Source organism: Xenopus tropicalis, chromosome 3, assembly GCF_000004195.4.
Source record: "Xenopus tropicalis strain Nigerian chromosome 3, UCB_Xtro_10.0, whole genome shotgun sequence".
NCBI lineage: Eukaryota > Metazoa > Chordata > Amphibia > Anura > Pipidae > Xenopus > Xenopus tropicalis.
Window position 1 is genome coordinate 84,252,640 of NC_030679.2, and position 25,446 is coordinate 84,278,085.

At 39.1% G+C, this 25,446-nt stretch overlaps 1 protein-coding gene and 1 long non-coding RNA gene across 8 annotated transcripts in view; one reads left to right on the plus strand and one right to left on the minus strand.

The window, feature by feature from the left end:
• Nucleotides 1–2,504: 2,504 nt before the first annotated feature.
• pfkfb3 (6-phosphofructo-2-kinase/fructose-2,6-biphosphatase 3) overlaps nucleotides 2,505–25,446 on the minus strand; it is a 37,826-nt gene continuing 14,884 nt past the window's right edge. The window contains exons 1-16 of one of the 7 annotated variants that reach the window (XM_012958712.2): nucleotides 15,552–16,037; nucleotides 11,983–12,108; nucleotides 11,480–11,576; nucleotides 10,893–10,959; nucleotides 10,733–10,807; nucleotides 10,519–10,575; nucleotides 10,137–10,261; nucleotides 9,606–9,813; nucleotides 9,327–9,473; nucleotides 8,892–8,996; nucleotides 8,162–8,291; nucleotides 7,999–8,061; nucleotides 7,452–7,519; nucleotides 6,773–6,928; nucleotides 6,358–6,380; nucleotides 2,505–4,771 (exon numbers count right to left, since the gene is read on the minus strand). In XM_012958712.2, coding sequence (XP_012814166.1) covers nucleotides 4,765–4,771; nucleotides 6,358–6,380; nucleotides 6,773–6,928; nucleotides 7,452–7,519; nucleotides 7,999–8,061; nucleotides 8,162–8,291; nucleotides 8,892–8,996; nucleotides 9,327–9,473; nucleotides 9,606–9,813; nucleotides 10,137–10,261; nucleotides 10,519–10,575; nucleotides 10,733–10,807; nucleotides 10,893–10,959; nucleotides 11,480–11,576; nucleotides 11,983–12,108; nucleotides 15,552–15,630 — 1,533 coding nt within the window. In that variant the 5' untranslated portion in view covers nucleotides 15,631–16,037 and the 3' untranslated portion in view covers nucleotides 2,505–4,764. 7 annotated transcript variants of the gene reach the window in all.
• LOC116409751 lies at nucleotides 7,136–11,600 on the plus strand. The gene is made up of 2 exons (XR_004222005.1): nucleotides 7,136–7,214; nucleotides 10,431–11,600. It is a non-coding gene; the product is annotated as an uncharacterized LOC116409751 (long non-coding RNA).

Genomic DNA, 25,446 nt, shown 5'->3' on the forward strand with positions numbered 1-25,446 from the left:
TATCCAAATACCATCATAGGCTGATGTCAGATAAAGTGCAGCCTTGGCTTCTTTTCTCCTGTGTTTTTTCTATCTGCAGGTGAAGGGAAGCAGGTGAAGGGAAGCAGGTGGAGAGAAGCCAAGGATGTGCCTTGTCCGACATTAGCCTTAGTCTGGAAAAAGTGCAACATAATGTGCAAGGAAGTACAAACCGGATTCCAAAAAAGTTGGACACTAAACAAATTGTGAATAAAAACTGAATGCAATGATGTGGAGGTGCCAACTTCTAATATTTTATTCAGAATAGAACATAAATCACGGAACAAAAGTTTAAACTGAGAAAATGTACCATTTTAAGGGAAAAATATGTTGATTCAGAATTTCACGGTGTCAACAAATCCCAAAAAAGTTGGGACAAGGCCATTTTCACCACTGTGTGGCATCTCCCCTTCTTCTTACAACACTCAACAGACGTCTGGGGACCGAGGAGACCAGTTTCTAAAGTTTAGGAATAGGAATGCTCTCCCATTCTTGTCTAATACAGGCCTCTAACTGTTCAATCGTCTTGGGCCTTCTTTGTCGCACCTTCCTCTTTATGATGCGCCAAATGTTCTCTATAGGTGAAAGATCTGGACTACAGACTGGCCATTTCAGTACCCGGATCCTTCTCCTACGCAGCCATGATGTTGTGATTGATGCAAAATGTGGTCTGGCATTATCTTGTTGAAAAATGCAGGGTCATCCCTGAAAGAGATGACGTCTGGATGGGAGCATATGTTGTTATAGAACGTGAATATATTTTTCTGCATTGATGCTGCCTTTCCAGACATGCAAGCTGCCCATGCCACACGCACTCATGCAACCCCATACCATCAGAGATGCAGGCTTCTGAACTGAGCGTTGATAACAACTTGGGTTGTCCTTGTCCTCTTTGGTCCGGATGACATGGCGTCCCAGATTTCCAAAAAGAACTTTGAATCGTGACTCGTCTGACCACAGAACAGTCTTCCATTCGCTGGGTAACACCTTTCTGATATTGCTCCACTATCTTTCTGCGCAACATTGTGGGAATTGGTGATCCTCTACCCATCTTGGCTTCTGAGAGACACTGCAACTCTGAGAAGCTCTTTTTATACCCAATCATGTTGCCAATTGACCTAATTAGTGTTATTTGGTCTTCCAGCTCAAATTTACTTATTGCTACTTGTCCCAACTTTTTTGGGATTTGTTGACACCATGAAATTCTGAATCAACATATTTTTCCCTTAAAATGGTACATTTTCTCAGTTTAAACTTTTGTTCCGTGATTTATGTTCTATTCTGAATAAAATATTAGAAGTTGGCACCTCCACATCATTGCATTCAGTTTTTATTCACAATTTGTTTTGTGTCCCAACTTTTTTGGAATCTGGTTTGTATTTTTATTTATTGTCTACTCATGTTGTAGTGGGGCTTAGCCTTCAAAAATCAGTGGCCAGATGAATAAAGGAATGCATTCAGGAAACCTACAAACAGCAGGTAACAAAAAGACCCCAAAATTATAAGGCAATCTACAAGGGCTACTGCTGCATCCTTGGTAAGGAGAGTTCTCACTTCAGATGTGAAGGTGGATACAGAGAATCAAAGAAGTCTCTTAGAAATATAGCTATTTCTGATCCCTTCCTTATGGGAAGAGAGAATAAGCCTAATTTGCCCACTGCCAGAATATCTTTGTAAGTACAATAGGATTTTCTGTTATCTAGTGAGGTTTTGTCAGAAAAATGGGTCACGCTATTCTTGTAGGTGAGCAGATTTGGGGGGAAATATGGGTAAATGTCTTCTAAACAATATTTGAGTAGGGGACAGGGTCCTTGTCCAGGGGATCCAAACACATTTAAGTATGAAAAAAAAAATCTTAGAATGGAGTATAAAAGTGAAAAGCAGTTTATGTATGCTTATTTTATCAATCCCTTCCTTAAAATCTGCCATTGGGACCATTAAAAGGTGGCCATGCACAGGCAGATTTCAGCTGCCAATTCGGGTCCTCAGGACAAGTTTATCTGCCCAATATGGGGCCAATCAGTGTATGGCAACCTTAAGTACTCTGTGGTTAATTCACATCCAGTTTCAGTGTTGGTGTCTCTTCTTAATGGGGTTGTTAACCAATGCCCTTTCAAATTTATGCAACTGGTTCGAGTGCACAAGCAACCAATAATTTGGTCCAATGGAAAAAAAGTAAGGGAAAGCCTGGACATGATGATGAAGCATATAGGAAGTTTTTAGTATATCAGGTTAAAAATAGGCCACTCCCATTCCTTTAGCAAACTGTTCAGAGAGACAGAAGGAGGACTGATTTAACAGGTTTTTACTTTTTTTTTTAATGGAAGATGGATTTTCTAACATGCTGAGAGCATTGTTGGTGTTTTAAAATGATTTGGACTTTGAAGATGAACAACCCCTTTTAAATCAAAGCAGCAAAAGGTACAGGGATTAAAACCATGCAACAAGGTGCATTCATTTAGGTACAGAAATGGTAAAAGACAGGGTTATAATTTAACAAGAATTTATTGGTCCAGGAACTGCAAAATATACAAATTTCTGACGGCATATCCTGCAATAGCCCACATAGCTTTTATCTCAGATAATTATGCCAGGAGAATACAAACAAAAAATACAATAAACAAAGTATGTATGAAATAAAAACAAAACAGGTTATCTAAGCAAACTTGCATACATAAAATAAATAGCAATTCTAACAAATACAAAAAAATAATGTTAACCAATTACAAGTCTTACAAACAATGAAAACAGTATCAAAGATCTTACGCTTCCGCCAGTCAAACAGGTACTTTTAGCTAGAGTCCCTCTGGTGTGAACAGCAAGCAGAAGATACAGTATATGATTATGTAAGCAACAGAAAGTAATAGTGCACTGCCCAGCCAGAATATGTCAGCACCAATAATAGGATAAGACATTTGTGTGTTTAAGTATATTGAGACTGATTTCAGGACTGAGACAGGCATAGTTTCAGTTTGCAATAACTTTTAGTTTGCAAAGACAAGCTGATCAGATCAAATCTGAAGCGCTTATTTCTAACCAACTGGAATCCAAGTGTATAAACTGGAAACCTTATAGTGCAAATTTGAAAAACTGGGCAGAATCCCATATTGCACTACCCATTAGTCTGCACATACACACACATATACATACATACATACTATCCAGTGTTCCTCTCTAAGAGTTTTGGTGACATATATGCCATTACATATTTTTAGACAACATAACTGCACACAAGGTTTTTATATTTAAATGTATGAAGTACATATCCAACCACCACAACCTTCATTCTTATACATTCACACACAAAGCCACTCAGATCAGCCAGCTAAGATACATTTTGCCAACTAGTGCCACCGTGGTTACTATACCCACAGAAGCAGTGCTTACTTTACACAAATAGCAAAATCACCCCAGAGCAGCAGTGAATTGTAGCTGACATATGTATGAACCATATGATCTTGGGACATCCACAAGGCTCTAAGCATCAGCTACAACCAAACATTTCTGCTATCCCAGTCTCTGCCATGACTATCAATCATTACCTGTGCAAGAAAGGTGCACCTCATAACCCTGTCCCAACCATTAAAGTGCAAATATGCATCTTTGAGATTAAGTGAAAACCCTTATTCAATAAAGAAAACATTAGAATATGTCAAACAAGCAGTTAAATGGCCTATCCCTGTATAACCAACACAATTTAGACTATACAGGGAGACACAAAGAAGGCTCTATAGGTGACAGGGAACACAAAACATTTAGCAATAATACTGTTCTAACAGGAGTAGATAAACTAGTTCTGAAATACATTCCGCCACATAAATTTGACATTCACACTGGGCATTAAATAAATAAATAAATAAAACAAAAAGTTAGTCAAAGGTTCAGATCCTGCTAGTCTCATTACTGGCAACTGCTGCTAAAACAAAAATGGAGTGCTGAAATCATGCTGGCTTTATTATGATTTAAAAGGTTATCAAATCAGGGACACCTATGTAAAAAAAAAAAAAAAAACTAATCATCACAGGTCACCTGAAAAACAAAGGTACACTTTCAGTTTAGGTGAAAGTTATTTCGGAAGGGGGCCATACAAACACAGTATTAAGTTTTGCGATTTGCCCGGGGACATAATTTATGTTATAACTTTGCTTATCTTACAAGGGAAATTAAGTGATCACTTTAATGCTCTAAAAACTATATGCAATCAGGTATTCAATTGCAAAACAAGCCACAGTCTGAATGTCAGGCAGATGTGGGGATAACACATTCTACAAGGTAAAAAAGTAAGATCCTTGCCAGTCTATTAGCAGTAAAGATATTGGGCCCTTTAAGATTCAAGAGATTTTTGTGTTAATATTTCCTTCCCTCTTTACTAAAATACATTTAATTAACATTTCTAATAAAATATACAGAGAAATAAAAATGAACCATAACATTTTGTTATTACTGGAAAACACAAAAAATATACATACATATATATATATATAAAATGTAAAACAGAGTGCAAGTAGTCCTGCTTTGCACTTCACCATTGAAATGACATGGGACTCCAAGTCCAATTTTTAAACGTCCCTAACTGACAACATTCCATTCTGATTTAGTTTGATGAGACACAGGTATCATCTTCATGTTTCCAGCCTATGTTATGAATGAGCTAATAGGCGAGCTTTGGTAATGGAATATGGAATGTAGCATCAGGGATCCAAAGTTCTGTGACTGATTATCCATAACATTATATCTCCTGTTGGCTCATGCCCTGTAGATGAAAAAAAAAAAATCTTGTTATGCAGTTTAAATAGTAAGGCACCCTTTGGCTGTACCATTATTTCCAGAGCATGCACACAAAAATGTATATAATACAGGACACCAAGGCAGCACGCAAAAAATACAGTGATGGGGCTACGGATATCAAATTGAGTTACATTGGGTCACTGATGCAATGATGTCTTTTCAAATAATCCAAAGCAAATCCTTCCCAACGAGCAGCCAAGAAACACATCAAGAAAACTGAGGGACTCTGTATTCACGCAGTTGCTGTGTCATTATGAAAATCCTTATACATGCCATTATTTGAAAGGCATTTGATGCATGATATGCATATAAAAGGTTGTTAAAAGAGCAGTGCCTCATACCGAATCCTGTCAATATAGTTTCAGCCATTATAAATAGGACTTACAGTTTCATGAGATGCAAATTAATGTCAAGACTAAGCTACTCATACAGCCAATAAAGCTATGTACCCATAACTGCCAGTAGGCTAATAGAGAGTAAGTGTATGTCTGTATAGTACTGGTCATTAATGTTTAAATGAAAATTCTCCAATATGTAAATGTTATTTAGTAGAGAAAAAACAGTGACATCACAAACATTCATACAAAAAAAGTGAAGAAAAAGTGAGATAGGTTTAAAGGGAAAGTGCCATTTGGAAGCATTTTTTTTTTTTTTTTTTTTTTTAGTACTTAAGAGTGCCTTCACCAAATACCTAAGAAACCAACTGTGTATATACCATATACTGATTCCTGTCTTTCCGCAAAACATATGATACACACAAAGCAAGTAGAAGAGATGAGAAGCCTGTTGCACACTTCAGCGAGTGCTCCTTTGCAAGCTGGTTCCATAGCTATATGGTTATGGCAACATGAACGGCCTTCAACTTTTTATTTAGAATAAAAATGCATATTTCAAGTAAAATTTTTGCCTTTAATGGTTTCCCTTTAACACCATCATTATGTTAGCATTACACAGACATGCCAACAAAAGTGAATGATGAGTTATTGTAGGCTGAAGAATGGTCACTCTCCGTTTGGCTATATCCTGTAATCATACGTTATCAAAAAGGTTCTGCATGCACTTGTCAAATTACCTTTGAAATATAAATAAGGAAGCCAATGTCAGGTAATGACAAACAAGCCTTCAAAATGAGGGGAAAAGAAGGGACATTTCATTGAAAGGTTAGATGTTTGCATATTTTAAAACTTAGTTTTAGAAATGTGAGTAATATACCTGAATATTGAACTGCATGTCTGTGATGTGTTTTTGTTTTAGCAGGGTCTGTCATTAAGCTCATTTGTGACATGAAAACTTAGCTCCCCTTAATATCACTTTGTGCTCCTTAATTTTCAAATATAGCGCTGTTTTAGCATTATCAATTCAGGAGAGGGGCATCCTGTTTCACACGCTGTACAGCAAGTAACTTTTACCATGCAAAGCATCAACCAGTAAGGTTAGTTCACTGTTAAGCATGTTAGCAAATGGAATAACACTACAGCAAAGTAAATGGAAAGTCACATGGTCCAAGCTGATTAACAGTAAGTAAGAGAAGAATAAGCATAGGATACTTACAGGCAAGCCTTTCCTAGCAAAGGCTGTAAGGAGAAAATGAATTGGTTTTAGAGATTAAAAAAGAGAACACAAAAATAAGGAAAGCTAAACAGTCTATCAATAGCACAGAAGTGTGTATCAGAGAGCCTTTTCTTGTCAAGGAGACCAATCATGAATTGAGCACAGATAAATCGATTTGCCAGATCTATGTGGTCGATTTTGGAACTTGGCAGGAATAATAATGTTAACATTAGCTCTCAAGTACACATTTCAAGCTTCATGAAAGCATCTCTAAAGATGACCAACTGTCCCACAAAGATAGATTTGTGCAGTTATTTTGCTTCAGCAGAAAATAGGTGTTCCACACTTAATGACATGCATATATGGATAAAGGTGGATCCAAGTGAATAAGTGAATACTCAAAACATTTTCTCACCTGTCCAGAGGGTGGTTCTTGGGATGCACAGCCATGAGATGAACATGCAGCAAACTCTTCAAAACTGTTGATTCTGGCTTTTTTCGTTGGCTCCGGACTTGCAAGTGGGGTCACGCTATTGCGTCTCATCAGGGGGTTAGGACCCTTCTTGCAATCCTAAAACAGTTAACAAACCTAATAAGTTTACCGTATATGAGGTCAGAAGCAAATTTGACACAGATCATTGGAACAGACCCTGCAAACAAGGACCCCCGCACACTGTGACTGGGCTAATGGAGATTTTTTTTATTGTAATTTTTTCATCCAGCGGTATGGCGGTAACAGGCCAACAACTAATCCTTGCTCCTGTCACATTTTCTCTCTAGATTTCCTTGCTTAAATCTATTGAAAATACTACCCAAATGAAGTTCCTTGATGCTTCTAGATCATCTCAGTTAAGAATGTAAGTAATCATCAGCTTTATCCATTGATATTTTTTTAAAAAAAAACAGGTTTTTATACTATTCAGCATAGACATACTGTTATGTATACAGGATTGTTTTGTTCATTACATAAAAACAGCTATTTGGTGGCAGTGTAGTGTCTAAAAGCCCAAGTCATGTGCTGCTTCTGGAAATGATCTCTGCTCTTGCTGTGCAAGTTCATTTTAGTGAACAAAGCATAAACGCACACAGCTCACCTCTATTATGCGATCTCGGTGTGTGTTTACAGCATCCACATTAAACGGCACAATCTCAACATGGCAGCCTGAAAGAAAAATTTAATTGAGTACAACTTTCAAACTCTGCTGTAATGCAAATAGAGCTACTTAGCTTCCTGGATTTGCTACCTTCGCCTGCCCACAATTTTAGAACTACAGCTCTCAGCATACTGTGAAGTGTAATGGGATGTGTATTTCTAAAACTACCAAAGGGCTGAAAATCTCCGCTTTAAGCTAAAACTGTGCAAACACATCTATTAGTACAAGGCATTTTTGGATATAAGTGTTGAAATTCTCAACTGGCCACTTTGGCACCAATAAAAATTAAACAATGTAAAGTGATGCTTTAATATTTAAGTTCCCATAACACTGATTAGGGCTGTTCTCAACTAAATGTACAATAAGAGGCTTGCACTACTAAATTACAGATTTTTTGCTCTATTTTTGCAAAAGGTAAATTAGGATGTAGAAACTTAAAAATTAAAAACAAAACATAGCATAAAACATACCACAAAACAAAACATACCATAAGCAAAGGGAGTCAGTTTAAGCATAGAATGCAGTGGACATTTGAGATACGGCATTTCATCTGTAATAAAGAAAAAAAAAAAGAAAAAATTCAGTGAGTATATTGCTAAAACATATATGAAATTTATTTATGTTGCAGTGTTTCAAAAGCAACCCATCACCTGCTGGTTTGTCCAGGAAGTACGACAGCAGGCATCTCATCACAGCTTGATGACAAATAACTAGGACATTTCCCTGCCTCTCCAGCTCCATAATAACAGGTTCCAATCTCTGAACCAGATCTTGGTATGACTAGAAAAAAATAAAATGTAATAAAAGATTTAGCAAGATTTATGATTATGAAACTTTTCCCATCCGAACTGTTCTACAGTTATTGTTTTCAATGAGTAGACTACAAATAATGCCTTTTTTTTTTTATCTTCTAAAATGTAGCAGTTAGATAAGACAGGTTGCTGACTCTTAGGGCTCTGGTACACGGGGAGATTAGTCGCCCGCGGCAAAACTCCCTGCTCGCGGGCGACTAATCTCCCCGAGTTGCCTTCCCCCTGCCATCCCACCGGCGAACATGTAAGTCGCCGGCGGGATGGCAGACGCGGCGGGGCGATTTCGGGAAATCTCTTAAAATTTGATACATTAGTTGCTCTCATTTTTTAAAGAGCAACTATTACAATATCAGAGTCCTTAAGGACAATGCTTTAAGTCAAGAAGCATGGTTAGGAGATGAAGACACCATATCAACTAAAGCACAATATAAATATAGTTTACTGAGCTGCTTCTAAGAAACAAAACAGTAAAAACAGACTTCTGTGAAAGCATTGTTCACATGCTCCTAACAAAATATCCTAGGTTTCTGACCAATAACTATTTTATATTAACACCGAGAGTCTTTACCTCTCCTGATGGGTATCGATAATGATATTTGTCCTGAGCACGCAATGCATACTCCTCGGGGTAGAGTTCTTTAATTTCCTCATAAGTCTTCTCCTCACACACACCCTGTCAAAAAAAAGCTCATACACTTAGATTCCACACATCTATCTAATAACATTCCCAAGCAGTATTATCAGTGCCTCAAGAATGGAAAGGGAACAGAAGAGAAGGGAAAGAGAAAATAAAAACGTATTTTGGATATTTCCCTCACATGCAAAGACAGAAGCAATTAACGTGTTGCCTATCCTGTTGAAGTTAGGAAAATACATATTTAAGCTGTTTTATGCAAAAAACGAAGCATGACTATATTAATTTACAGGGTAAAACTGTTCCCTGGATTTAAAGCAAGGGGTTCCCTAAAGGCAGAAAGGACAGCAATGTAGAGGAGGAACTTACAGCATCAAGTTCATTTAAAGCCTTCCATTGCTCATAAGGCATCTTTAGTGCTTCAGCTGTTTGAATGGTTCTCTTCAGCTGGCTTGTCCACACCTTCAGTTCCTTCAAGTTCTGATCCTCAACATATTTCTTTAGGGCAACAGCAAACTAAAAAAAAAAAAAAAAAAAGGTTTTATTAGAATACATATTTGAAACAGTATTGCACTTGTTAAATATCGCCTCTTTCATCTACAAAATGCAATGACTGGCATTTCATGCAACCATTATAGATTTCTTTACCTTCTTCCCTCTGTGTGACAGACCAGAATCTCCTCCAATTTTCTCCTTTAGGTTGCTTTCGCTCTCCCCGGCCCGACAAAGATAAATACAGCGAGGCTGTACGTGAATGTTCATTAGGTAGTAAACAATCTTGCTCTGTATGTGGTCTTGAACTCTGTTTACCAAAAATCTTCGACCAACATCAATCACAATGATCATGGAAAGGTCCCTGAAGGAACAGGTTAAAAATAATTAAAATTAGAACAAAAAAAAACACAGTACTACTAGAAGGAAGCAAAACATGATACTGCTACTATTCAATTTTTAGCAGCTTTATTCACACACAAGAAATTGTTTATATAGGTCACTATGAGCATTGCCATTTACCAATCTGTTCGGCAATAAACATCCCCAATTAGAATTTCAGTCGGCTGCAGGGAGAATACTATAATCAAATATTGGATTATTTGCCGTGGGTTATGGCACTTCGATGATTATACCCAGTGTTCTTAAGGAACCACACTACCTATATATTTAGTTATTATGCATTACCGGTCATGCTGATCTGGATCCAGAGGTTCATAACTGTTCTTGTAACAGTTGATTCTTTTCATGAAGTCTTCCAGTGCTTCATTGGATGTGCAACCTTTATAGTCAGGGCTCGACAGCTTCACTTCCTATTTATAAAAGAAAAAAAATATATATATTATAAATATCTATCTATATATATATATATATATATCTATATGTCTATCACATTAATATCAAACTCCAAATCTTGATGTTCAAAACATATATTTAGCTACAGTCATTCCTTGAAATAAACTTCCATATTTTTTTTTTCAGTGACTGATGAATGGAGGGAAGGCCTGAGCTGCTGAATACACAAATGCCTGACTCACACAACAGGATTTCCTTTTTTTTTTTCTCTTACCAAAACATTGCTTGCAACAACAGCTGGATCATCACACACTGATTCAATGAAGAACACCTGAAAAATTATGATGACAATATTTTAGAAATGTAGCCAATCAGGCACTTCAAACAAATATAGTACAGTTAAGTTTCCAACCTGTAAATATGTGCAAAACAGACAATGTCAATATCTCCACCATTGCAGTTTATATCTGCAATCTGCTCATACTCACCTTAAACTCATTTTCTTTGGCAAAGTCAACAACTATAGATCTTCTCTCTCTTGTTGTATTGGTAGCATCAAAGACCTGTAATACAATGTCTAGATAAAACATTCCATTTCAAGAAACCTAGGTGGAATAGGAAACGCAAGGCAAAAAAAGACTAACTTACAGCAATCTGTCCACCTTCCTTAGTGAGGTAGGATTTGACATCTGCTAAGGCAGCTAAGGCACAATGTCTGGAAAAGAAAAAAGACCAAAGAACATTTACGGACACATGCAATAGACAGAAGGACACAGCCTTAAAAACATTACACAGAGAAGCAGGAGGAGGTCTGTGTTCTATTAGTGTGCACATAGCTCCAAAAGATTATAACTAGCTCAGATGAAAATATCTCCTATAGGACAAGCCACAAACTTTAGGAACAAGTGTAAAATCATGAGCATGTGAGAGTGAAGTCAGCAGTACAATGTAATATAATGTCTCAAACCAGCAATATATCAGCAGCCCAATGGCCATGTAGACATGGTTTAAAGGGAAGACTTAAATTACATGATATATAAGATGTTTGTACTATTTTTCATTGCTGTCACATCTACTGCAGCTGTAATATGGATGCTGGGAGTATATTAACAAAAGAATATATGTTACTGGACAGGACAAGAATTTACAGTTTCCACCATCCCATCATTCTCTAACTGTATACTTCTCTGACATAGTTTAGTTTATCAGTGAAACAAATATTGCTAGATACAAACCTTCTGATTTTCATAGCTTCTTTATTGTCTGAACGGAAAAAGTCATGGGAGCTGAAATCTTTCACGGCTTCACGTCTGTATTCACCCACGTTAAACACTACAAAAAAAAAAACAAAAAACAGTATAAAGAAGTGCATTTGCCAGCCACAAAACTTCCCAGACTAGATTACATAGTGTAGTGTATTTTTAAATGATAACCGTGCTATCTACATAATGGTAAGAGTGCCAATTATATATTTTTAACATTGTAATTTTTGATTGGAATAACGGACCGAGAAAGAATGAATCTCCACAAAACATTTTTTTTACTATTTGCTCTTTTTTAATGTTTATAAGCAGTTGAAATACTGAACATTTAAATTTTGCACCACCACAGAAATATTTTTATGCCGACATATACTAACGTGCCATGTGCCTTCAGTGGGAATAACCTGGTTACAATTATTTTCTTTAAAAATAAAAAGCTAATGCGTGTTGATGCTAAAATTTTACATCCAACTTACCTTTTGTTGGGACGCCGCTCCAGTTGAGATAACGAGTCAACTTTTTGGAGATGTAAGTCTTCCCTCGTGCTGGAAGCCCCACCATTACTATCACAGTTGGGGAATTGGCAAACTGGGGCCCACCTACTGGTATAAAAAGGAAATCAAAATCATTACAACCTTGTATAGTTCAGTTGTGGCAACTAAAACCAAACTATTTTGAAGGGACAAATAATAAAAGCTTAAAGGAACAGTAACACCAAAAAATGAAAGAGCTTTAAAGTAATAAAAATATAATGCACTGTTGCCCTGCACTGGTAAGATTGGTGTGTTTGCTACAGTAACACTACTATAATTTATATAATAAGCTGCTGTGTAGCCACGGGGGCAGCCATTCAAGCTGGAAAAAAGGAGAAAAGGCACAGGTTACATGCCAGATAACAGATAAGCTCTGTAGAATACAATAGTGTTTTATCTGTTATCTGCTATGTGCCTGTGCCTTTTCTCCTTTGAATGGCTGCCCCCATGGCTACACAGCAGCTTATTTATATAAATTATAGTAGACTTTCTGAAGTAAACACTCAACTTTTACCAGTGCAGGGCAGCAGCACATTATATTTTAGTTAGATTTATACACTTTCATTTTTTGGTGTTACTGTTCCTTTAAGCAATGTAAAGAATCCCATTATCATTTGTCTTCAGATAAAGAGCTCAGTAATTCCTCTGGGAAGTGTCCTGTGTGCATCCCTTTTTAATTGTTAATCAGATTCTGTGAAACAGAATGGATCCCCCACAGAGTACCTTACACCCTCATAACAGGTGCATGACAAAAATCTCTAGGGGACTAAATAGACATAAAGGTGTAACATAAAAACCTGGTTCCATGATAATAGATGTAACAACAATGAGACTAGAATGGTCTCTTACAATTATCAGATATGGCATTGTATACCAATCATGCACAGTTGAAGTTTCTTCTGGGAGCAGCAGAAGTCACAGGGTGGTCACTAACAATTATTCATGATTTAGCTGGTTGAGGAAAGAGTGTGGGGATATACAGCTATTCTCCTTACAATGTGAGTTTTGCCATATGACAAAGGCATTTTAAGCAAACTGGTTATGTATTGTGATTACAAATTATCTACATTCACATCAGTCAGTCCCACTGCTTTAATTTTGTAACTGAAAGCTTCAACTTTTTTGGCTCCCTTTCATTTAGTTTTGTGTACAATTAATAATAAATATAGGAATTAAAGGTAGCATTTTGCATAATTTTCAGTAATGACTGGCGTTACTACTTGCTTAACTTTACAGGGTTCTGTACAAAAAAGAAAAAAATACAGTAACCTGCAAAATAAAATTAGCAAGAAACAAAACATTTACATAGCAAAAGAATCTAGAGAATCCATAATGACTATTAACACCATATTGTGCAAATAACCCCATCTGCTGTTTGTTCATTGACTAGGGGATAGCACTTCTCTTGCCAGAGGCAATCCGCCTGTGATCACACCAAGCTGTGAGGAATCGCTTGAAGGCAAGTTCTGATCAAGGTAAAAACAAAAATGGTTCCAGGTTCTCCTGTACTGTAAATATGTTATCACTAAAACATTCACTATATCTATTGGGCAAACCAAAGGACAGGCTACAGCAGAAAAACAAAAAGAAATGCTAGTAGACAAATTGGCTCAGCTGCTATAGAAGTGCATTACCAACAGTTTTAATTATTTACATGGAAATGTACTTCATTGTCATTACATCTAAGTTCTAATATGTGTGTAATGCCCATCGGCACAGATGCCAATATTTGCAGCAGTGACTGCCCCCAACTGCACTCCCTAACCTAAAGGAGGGGCTTGCATAAATATATGTATGCAGTTTAAATAATTATATACAACTACCATTGAATGTGCATAGATTCAGGGAAAGTAAACCCTGACCACAATAATGATGCTTAAACATAAAGGGTCAAATCCAACAGGTCTCAAACAAGCTTTTGCATTTAGATAGAGGGGCAGCACTGTTGTGTTTTTATTTTTAACTGACAAAACTCTAAGAATGGAAACTCATGGTAACCACTATGGGAAGGGCGATGCTTTTGGGAACACTGCAGAACTTGGGGCAAGTGCAAGTGTGTCTGCAGTGATAGCAAATGCTTTAATCCAAAGTACTGCAGCACAGAGACCTGTGTCCATCCCCAAGAGAAAGTAGAAGGTTAAAGCCTATGGGATCAAGTCTAATCCTAGGTAATGGCAAGAACAGGACATGATGCCTAGATAATGTAATTTTGGATCAGTAATCCGGACATTTCGTCTGCCTTCCTTATCCAGTGCTTACCAGGCATCATTCATACATGTGAAAGGGGATTACTCAACTAACTGCTCAGTCTACCAAATGAGGCAAAGCAAGTAAACCTTAATAAATCACTGGTCAAATCTATCTGGTGTAAAACAGAACACTTTTGAAAAGTTCCAATAAGACTGGTAACAAGAAAGCATTTTCAATGAATGTCAAACACCAATAAAACCAGATATATACTAAGTGGCTTTATATTCCATTTAATAAATTAGCATAGGGTGGCAGCAGCATTACGGTATGGACAGAAAATTCTTCCTCTGCCTACTGCTATTTAGTGGACATGAAAAGCTATAATGAGACACTTTATAACTTTTCATTTCTGCAAATATTCTTGATTAACACATAAAATGTAATTTCCAATTAAGCAAAACTGTAAAAGTAATCATTTTTACAGTATGCAGAACATGTAAGGCTGTGTCTTGAGACAATGAAAGACTAACCTAAGTGAGTTGCAAGGCACTGTTCTGCCCCACATTCTCCCAATCTCCCCTGCTGTGTCCATTAACATAGAATGTGGATGTCCAGTCACGTGCTTCCCAGGATCTTAGTGATGTGGAATGGATAATCCCTGTATCCCTGACAACTACTGCCCCTCCTGCACCTGAAGGCATTGCACAGATAAGAGGGATGGTCCATGTGGGAATGCTCTCTGGCCATCTGTCAGAATTGGGAAAGGAATGTGCGAGTCACCAGCTGATTGTCCTGCCTGATGGCTCAGCAATACGCCCACCTCTTTCTAATGATTGCACACCAAGGGATCCCCCTTCGAGCAGCCCCTCCCCCAACCCTAAAATGCTACAGGGCTTCAACACAGATATATTATCGAGCCCTTATTGCTATTATAAACCTCCTCCGTGTTTAGTCCTACAGAACCTACCGTAGCCTGACTGAAGGGGCACAAATTTGAGATGAAGGAAATCAGTGGCGAATTCCCCAGTATTTTGGGGTTAGATGCTCGATTTCCGGGTAATCGGCTTGCTAAATCCGGACTTAGCGACTCCGAGGTTGGAGTCATAGAACATACAGTGCCTAACAATAATTGACCTGTATAATAACCTCGGCCGAGACTGCCGCTATACCACGGGAATCACCCTGGGAGCCGCATCCGAGTGACTGCCGGCTCAGCACACGTGATACACTGCGGTTGCACCGGATCTATCGCATTCCCGGCAGCAGCAGCAGCCAATAGCCCATACACACCCACCCGCACTGCCCGTTACCCCTTATATTACCATTGATTGGCAGTTGTGGTAACTCGTCCCTGGGAAGCCAGATCTTCTTGATCCTGTTTTGCGTTAACTCCATGGGCATCGTAGCCACAGTTAGATAAAACACACACGGAAAAAATGAGTCCCTTTTTTGCCCAAAACACTCGAAATTCCCTTTTAATCTGATTCAAAATCCGCAGCAACTTTCAACACAACAACAGGACTCCTCTGGGTGCGAACATAGCTCCAACGAATAATAAACCCGTGTAACCGGTTCAATCTGAGGCGACTATTCAGTTTCTTCTCTAGCAAAGCTCTTGCTCTTATGCTCCACCAACCTACTCTGATCTCTGCTCACGCAGCAGCTCCAAATAAAATCCCCGGCCGGCAAAAGCAAGGGACTGTCTCTGACGTCACGAAGCGGGGCGGGGCTCAGCCGGCTATCCACCTGCTAACCCTGCTCCCTGTGTTACTGGAAAGGGCCGCGCTGCACGTACTTCTTAACCCTTCGTATGCTGGAGACATAGCACGGTCAAAAGAATGATAATCTTATTCATTTACCCATCTATTTACAGAAAACTGAGGCACAGATCTCCCAGAAACATAGGAGTTGCCAATCTACACACAGGGCATTAACACATTGAAGCCACATGCAATAAGTGGCCAAATAGATGTCAGTTCACTCATTTCAAAGCGCAATAGGGCAATTAGTGGGTCAAAATGGATTAAGTAACCAGGTCCCAAGAGACTGATAAATAATGTATTTTACACAGGCATTACTCCAACTCCTATTTACACATGTATATACCAAGCATTGTATGTCAGCCCCCACATCCCATGGCGAGCAGAGCCCACAGGGCGTTGCCAAGAATGCTACGTACCCGATGGAAAGGGTAAATAAATGCGTGTTAATAAGACTATGAATGTGATTGTATCCGTTGATGTATCACGATTCCTCTGTAAGCGAAGCAGTGAGTCAGGCACAGGGTTTAGTTACTTTTCTGCCTGATATCAAGAATCATAAACTACATACTGTTTCTACCTCTAACGTTGTACATAGAATACTACGTGAATAGATCGTGAATACTACGAAACAATGGGTCCAATTTAAAAAATGAGCACAGGGGATGACCCTGCATTGTTTGGGGCTTCATCTGCATCTATATGGTACTGTGGCTTTAAGGGTTTGTCATTTTAAGGTTGACAATCAAAGTTGCAGTTGGACAACAGCTAAAGGATGCTAAAAGTTGGATATCCCAGAAGTTGGTTCAGTTCTATGTTCTGCAGTAGGTCGGGTTGCTCTCCCAGCCATGGGCAGGGTTGCAACACAGTGGAATTTTACCGCTTGCATTCTGCTTACTGTTAGTTTGTGTTTAGGGTCTGGAGTCACTGGAATGTCCCCTAGTGTTTCCCCTGTGTAGTTCCTTTCCCATCAATGAAACCTACCACCATACAATGACACCCACAGGGGCACCAGAGCCCATCTGCGCTTTGTTCTTTTTAATCCACTTAAATAGAGGAGAGAAGCCGAAAGTTTGGAACCAAACTGGGGGTAGGTCGGACGCTAAACAATGTCTCTGAGTGTGAGGACGCGTGGCAGCAGGCCAGGCACACGGTACTCTGCATATACCCATCTGTATGCAGCATCCCTGCCCTACACATTGCTGTAGCACTTCCACTAATGCACCCCGCTGTCACACACAGGACACAATGTGTAATGTTACATTGCCAGATATTGCTAATGTTCATACTGACGGGTAACTGGTTAATATAAAATCCCCGATCATTAATAAGGCATACGTTCCTATGCACATCTACATACTTTTCATTCTGCATGTCAGCACCAACTAGAGCCTGGCCATTTGCCACTCTGACTCAGCTTCCAGCCAATCATCTCCTGCCTAGCCAGCCATTGAGAGGCTGCAGTGGGTAACAGGAGGGGTAGCCTGGGCCACCCGCGGATGAGTGTGACTTGCACGTCCCTCACGTTTCGCGGTGCCTGAATATCACCCTCCCCCCTCTCCTTAACAACCCAGAGCATCCCTAGCTCTCTCTCCCATCCCATCCTCCTGCTCTCACAGCCTCACCCTGCCTTGTTCCACTCTGTACCTACCCTACAGGTCAGCAGCCATATCCCCTGCACATTGTTTGCAAAGTGCCCAGAACTGATTTCAACAGGCACTTCACTTAATGGGCAAGACAAGACCTTGTGGCATATATTACTGGTTACTTATTGGGTGGGTTCTATTTGCCTGTGTCTAAGCAACTTTGCAGAAATGTTATTTTGTGTATTAAACATACTGATAAAAAGACAGAAATTCCAGCGTGTTAGGGTGCAGGATTTGATTATAACTTTCTGTCCTGACAGGCATTGGCATCATGCACTTGAGTCTTGTGAGTCTGCAGCTTTAGGTATAAAACATTATTTACTAGCCTTTTGCCCTATATCTCATCTATAAGAAAAACATTTCTTACACAAACTAATCATCATCATTTATTTATATGGTGCCAGCAAGTTACCCTTTGCTTTACATTAAGGGGATGGTTCACCTTTAAGTTAACTTTTAGTATATTTAGTTTAGTTTAGAAAGGTCAATTCTAAGCAACTTTTCAATTAGTCATCTTTATTTGTTTTTCATAGTCTTTGAATTATTTGCCTTCTTCTTCTAACTCTTTGCAGCTTTCAAATTGGGGTCACTGATGCCTGAGCCAAAAAATTATTGCTCTGTGAAGCTACAGTTTAATTGTTATTGTTACTTTATATTACTTATTATTCTATTCATGTCCTCTCCTATTCATATATCAGTCTTTCATTTTAACCATTTGGATCCAACAACCAAATAGCTGCTGAAATAAAAACTGAAATAATTAAAATACTAGAAATAATAGAAAATGAAGTCCAATTGCAAATTGTCTCAGAATATTACTCTCTACAAGTCTACATTATACGAAGAGTTAACTCAAAGTTGGAAAACCCCTTAAATTTATAATATTTTAAAAAACAAGGGTTAGAGTGTTAGAATTGGATCAGAGGGCCCTACTCACAAGAGCTTACAATCTAAAGGTTGCTGTCAAGAGGGAAACTAATAGGCAGGCACCCCAAAATAATCACATTTGACCTTACCTATAGTTAATATTCTGTAAAGAAGAACCATTTGAAAGTCACTTTAGATTTGGGCTTACTGGTAATACCACCACAAGCAGAGACAGACAATGTTGGGCATTAATATGAATTTAGCTGACAGCACTTCTGTGTTTCCCTGTTCGTTTGAGCTTTACAATCTAAAAGGAAAAGGGGGAAATGTTAAGCACCCCCAAGTGACTTTAATCGCTTACCTCGTACCCCGGGCTGGTGCCCCTGAGAAAACAGCACCACCCCGGGGTACCTGGAGTGATGCGCTTCCTCCTTCCGGCTTCGTTTGGCTAAGACTTACACATAGGCGCATGCGCAGTAGAGTGAAAAGCCGACTTCTCTGTTAAAGTTCGGCTTTTCACTCTACTGTGCATGCGCGCGCTCGCAAAGCAGGAAGCGCTACAGGTACCCCAGGCTGGTGCTGTTCTCTCCGTACAGGGGCACCAGCCTGGGGTAAGCGATTCAAGTCACTTGGGGGTGCCTAACATTTTGGCAACCCCAAGTGACTTTGCCTTTCCTTCTCCTTTAAAAGAAGAAGAGGTCCATTAAAATCAATATGTAATACTGTTTGCAATATAATTAGGGGGCCCCAGAGTATGGGGGTCTTAGGTAAATGTAGGTTCCTGATCACAGTCCTAACAGAACTCTGGCCAGTGAAGTTTCTCAGACAACACACACACACATGCCAATGTGGTCATCTGCTGCCAGAATTACCAGGATGCCAGACAGGCATTATTTCTATGCTAATAAAATGCCCATCTGCTTTCTCATGAAAATGATTTTCTTATATAGAATATGGATGTTTTAATATCTTTCTTTTTATCAACCTAGCGCAAAAGTACAAAGTGTGCTTGAGCACAAAGTAATAGAATAGATGTATGGGATATTCTGGTTTCTGCTGCTCGATGCAGGCCCATAATCCAATGCTTTTATAAGCATTAGAGGTCAATTGTTTTCAAAGAACCAGAAACAGAATGTTTGATACCTTCAGTTGTCACTAGAACAAACTAGAATATGTTTGGATTTCACACAGAGCAGGTTAACAACTGGTTTAAGGTGCTATTAAATGGATTACCAACAGTGAAACTATGTGTTTGCAAAATCAACGTTATGCATATTATATATATTTGTTACCCAGCACACAATTAGATTTTTGTATAAATGCAATAATAAACATTCAATTTATTTACATTGTATATGTACATTGTATATGTACATTCTGCTGTAGCAACAAGTATGCCATCCCACCGGTGATTTACATTCTCGCCAGTGGGATGGCTTCTCAGGGAGATTAGTTGCCCGCAATAGCGAATATTTATCGCGGGTGACTAATCTCCCCATGTGTCACTGCACTAAGACTTACCAGACAAGAATTGCCACACTCATAAGCCAATGTTTTTATGACCATTACAGGTCAACTGTTTTCACAGAAACAGAATGTTTGATAACTTCAGCTGTCACTAGAACAAACTAGAATATGTTGGGAATCACACAGACCAGGTTATGCTATTAAATTGGTAACAGTCAAACTATGTCTTTGCAAAATTGACATTGTTTTCCATTCATAGCAATGGAACTACAGCTCTTAAGACTATGGAATATGGGGCATTTTGACCATTGTTGCCCTACAGTGGAAAGCAGCAGCAGACAAAGCTCCCCTGTACACCTCTGACCTCATTCAAGTTTTTGGCTAACAGGCTGCCTGCCTCCATCGTTTTGGAACTGAAGCTCACTTGTCGCTGCTGGCTGCAGGCAAAACTATGCAACAAAGATGACAGAGGCATTTTCACTGCTTCTCCTTTCTGCCGGATAGCAGCGAGGGACAAAATGTTGCACGTGATGTAGTCCTACAGTGCTCTCCTGTCTTGAATTGGCTGCATCCCTAAGTATCTTTACTTCACTTTAGAAATAATACAGGATTTAAATTTTAGTGGTAGTTTCCTTTTGAAGCCTTTAGGGGTACACATAGAAAAAAGATTCAAAGACTGCATCTTGTAACTAAGCAACTGAGGAAATGATTGTATGTGCATGTAATGCTCTTCACAAACATAACTTGTCATGAGACAAAAGCCTTGAGAAAGATACATTTGTGCGCATTTTACACTTGTAAGGTAGAATTACTTCCAGTTTAGTAATTACAAACCTCTCATTGATGGTGTGGGAGCCTACTGAGAACCCTGGACCCCCTCCCCCTACCTGTTTTACAACCTAAAAAAGTGCAGAGCCCCCACAGGTGTGGGTGGATAAGAGCTCATGATTGCCTTGCTCTCCATCCAGCACAACGGCTACCAACCTACTATAGGGGTCTCTATATCCAACTACAAGTGGAAAATATAAATGCCAGCTTAGCCAAATCACAGCTCGTTTTGCAAGAGTAGGCTCAGTCCTTACTGCTTAGCAGAACCAAACCAATGCCCTTGATATTACATGACATTAATAATTCTGGACAATAGTAAGGCTACATCAACAATATGAAGTTCAGTTTTTGTCTGCACTATTCAAACAGTTTGTGATATAAATGAAGTGCACAGAATGACAAGTAAGGTACTAAAGGGTATAGAAGATTGCAGTTATGAAGAAAGACTGTTGGGAATGTTTACAATGGAAGTGTAAACTAGGCACCAGCCTGCTACCTTGTCTGCACCCAGAAGCATTGTCACTGCCTTGGTGCAGGCAGACAGGGCAGATTCCGAATGAAAAAAAACATTGCATTTTTTGACAATATCCACCACGTCTACCTGCACCTGGGTGGAGACATTGCTTCCATGTGCAGGCAAAGTAGCAGGTTGGTGCCACTGTAGGGGCTGATTCTCAGCCAAGAATCAGCTCCAAGTCGCACACCAGCCTAATGGGAAGGATATGATGAACTCCCTTTTGTACTATTTATCAGTACTTCTTTACAGAGGACAAAAGGACATTTGTCAATATCAGGTTAAAATAAAGGATGTGTTAACTAAACTGAGAAAAGTAAGGTTTGATTTTCCCACATTGACTGTTTGATGTGGTCCTCAGTCCGATGGCACCTACACCCGCCGTTTTAATTCTATAGTTTGGCCTAGGGCCATACTAATAGAATTAACCCGATATTGCCCACGTTAGGGGGCATATTGGGAGAAGATCCGGCTTGTTTGGCAACATCACCAAACAAGCAGATCTTAACACAAATGTTTAGTTTGACTGCCTTTTAATTAAGTTATAAAAAAATAAATTGTTGATCCAGAGACTGGTCCTATTGCCATTTTTTCAGATTCTGCAGTAGCAGGGTGACATTTAGAAACTTATGGATTGCCAGCTACCTGCAAACTTTACTCAAATTCACCTTTAGGTTAACTTTTATTATGTTATAGAATGACCAATTATAAGCAATTGGTCTGTATTATTTATTTTGTATAGTTTTTTAATTATTTGCCTCCTTCTTCTGACTCTTTCCAGCTTTCAAATAGGGTCACTGACCCTGGCAGCCAAAAAAACTATTGTTCTGTGAAGCTACAATTTAATTGTTATTGTTACTTTTTTATAACTTTCTTTCTATTCAGGCCCTCCCCTATTTATATTTCAGTCTCTCATTGCAACTCTACCTTACCAACTCCCTGGTTGCTAAGGTACTTTGGACCTTAGCAACCAGATAACTGCTGAAATGTTAGCATGAAATGTTAAACTGGAGATCTGCTGAACAAAAAGTAAGATAATTAAAAAACCACAAATAATAAAAAAGACCAATTGTAAAGTGTCTCAATATCACTCTCTACATCATGTTAAAAGTTAACTCAAAGGTGAACAACCCCTTTAAGCATGCTAAAACACTACAAATGGCATAAAGCTGCTATTAAGCAAATTAATTCTTTGTACTTCTGCACTTTTTTTCAGCCTGATGATAGACAAGGAGATTAGTTGCCCCGTGATTAATCTCCTCTAGTGACAACTCTAGTAGCGACTAATTTCCTCAAATGCCTTCCTACCAGTGAGAATGTAAATCACCAGTAGGAAAACATATGTGCTGCTTCCTCTCGAGGCAACACTGGAAAGCCAAAGTTTTCCTAATGGCAATTTACATTTGCCCCGGTAAAATATTCAAGGAGATTAATCGCCACCACTAGAAGAGATTAATTGTGGGGCACCCAATCTCCTCATTTTTCATTGACCTTAGCCTACAGCTCTGCACAAAAAAGTAGTGTATTCCAAGAAGTGAAGAATACATTAACAGCAATGAGTAAGATCTCTTTACTATCTACACTAGATAGCATTTGTATGTATATATTAGCATATGATACAGTGTAATTGAAAGACCTTGATTTGCAGTTAGTACTGGATATCCTTTTCTCAGTCACCTTTTGTTGGGTTTATTGTTGACTTGCAAAGGAGTTTCCCCAGAAGTTCCTGCCTGCACAGGTATCTACCAGCAATTACATGAGTTAGGGCTTAACACAGTTTAGCCTGGGCTATAGACACACTTAAACAGGATTAAGTGAGAATATGTTGTGGGGAGTAGAACACCACTGACAATTAGTACTTCATAGCCAAGATCTCTGTATGTATTCTATAGTTATAAGGGCTGTAACACACGGGGAGATTAGGCGCCGTGTGACAAATCTCCCTTGTCACGGGCGACTAATCTTCCCGAAATGCCATCCCATCGGCTAGAATGTAAATCGCCGGTGGGATGGCATATGCGGCACCATGATTTGCCAAAGTTGAGGAAGTCGCCTTGAAAGGAAACTTCCTCAACTTCGGCAAGTCACGGCACCGCATATGCCATCCCATCCGCGATTTACATTCTAGCCGGTGGGATGGCATTTTGGGGAGATTTGTCGCGCGGCGACTAATCTCCCCGTGTGTCACAGCCCTAAGGCAAAAAGATAATCACCTTAGCTAACTGAAGTGAGAAGGTTCTCCAGTCAAAAAGCATGTAATACATATATGCCTATCAACTAATAGTGTTCAGCTCTTTATGTGCTAATTTATATACATATGGGACTCTTTCCACTCAAAAGTTCAAGCTTGATTAGTTTCAGGTGGATAAAGTTGGTTTTACTGGTTACAGCAGAAGTCAAACGCTCCATGTGCAAAAGCTTTTCAAGTATTATAACTACTTAACAACATTTTTCCAATAAACCTCTTTAGATTCCAATACTAAAGCTAACAGCCCAGGGGGTGTATGTACTGCTGTAATCAGACATAGGAGCAATGATATGCTAGGCGATTAGTTAGCAATGATACTCTAGGTCAGTGCTGTCCAACTTCTGCGGTGCCGAGGGCCGGAATTTCTCTCGCATACATGGTGGAGGGCCGCTAATGGAAGCCAGTTTTGACCACTCCCCCTTTAAACCACACCCATTTGTACATATTCAAAACAAGTGGCTTGTTCTACACCCATATGTGGCATTTGGATGGCGTTTATCTGAGAATTCTCAGTAATTCTTTTATCATCTGTCCCACCAGCATGGGGTACTCAAAATATACTTGTCACTTCATTTTAAAAACCGCACTGCTGTTGTAAAACCTAAAATTCTGTTTGCCAACACATTTACCATTCTCCACCTTGCATTCATGCAAATGTAATTTAGCTTACCTGTCATCATTTCAATTCAAACAATCAGTGTTTCTTCTTTTTCCTTTTTGGGTGGGATACATCTCAATGCGTTAAGAGACCAAATTAGCAAAACCAGATTCCTGACCTGAGAATACACCTAGCAACCAAGCAGCCAGACACAACAGGAAGCATGTGGAACCTTCTGAGACATTCTTCCTCACTACTTCAAAGGAAATGTGACCTCTTGGCCACACAGTATCTGTTTGCATAGACCGCAAATGGTAGGATTCAGTAGCTAATTGAATAATGGCCAATCAGTAACCATCGAGTAAATATTTGTTTATAAAGCTGGAGATAAATAAGATTCCTAATGATTAGAGAGAATAATTACTTATTAAAATCATGCCAGCACAACCTTAGCGCTCTGATATTATCATTCATTCATATAATTCGTTATTTCCTTAAGGTTTCAGAAAAGGCAGGTGCCTATGAAACAACAAAGGGGGGGGGGGGGGTGAGAGCCATATACCCCATCTACCTGTCCATAGCTCGGCCTTTTATAATTTCAGCCCCTTGCTGGGCTGAATAAGTGGTGATGCAATTAGTTTCACCATCGCACCACACTCATCAATCCCCTCAAACTCTGCCTGTTAAACTCACTATTCCCCTGCTCGCGGGAGGGGGCACAGAGGGCAGGGGCTTGCTTTGGTTCCCCCGAAAATGCAGCCCAGCACCGAAGTCTCTGATTTTTATTTTAAGGCAATGCTATGTATATAGCATGAGACAAGAATATAAGGAGGCCGTAAATGTATTTAATGTACCACCACATGCTTTCTTGCTTGTTTTGGCCAGCCATGTGCTCCTTATCCAGTCCCTTTTTTGATACAAGCAATAGCAATTGTACAAAAATCTCCTGTGCTATTTGTGGTACAATGACACCACGTTTTATCCACACTCAAAATTCAGTATCAGAATGCTGAAAATCTGAAACTCAATTTATTGCAGTAGATATGCCTTTAATGCTTTCGGGTTTTAAGGTTCAAAAATAACGGTCTATAATTCTACTCTAAATAGATCTTTGGCAGTAGTGTAACTTGAAACTGATATGATCCACAACAAAAAAAAAATTATGGAACCCTAAAATTCAGATGTAAATATTGAAACATAGTCAGTGTCCCATTTGTCCTCATATACCTTCAGTACCTTCAGCAGTGGCAGGGTTTGCTTACCCTAGTTATGCCTCAGCCCTTGGAATG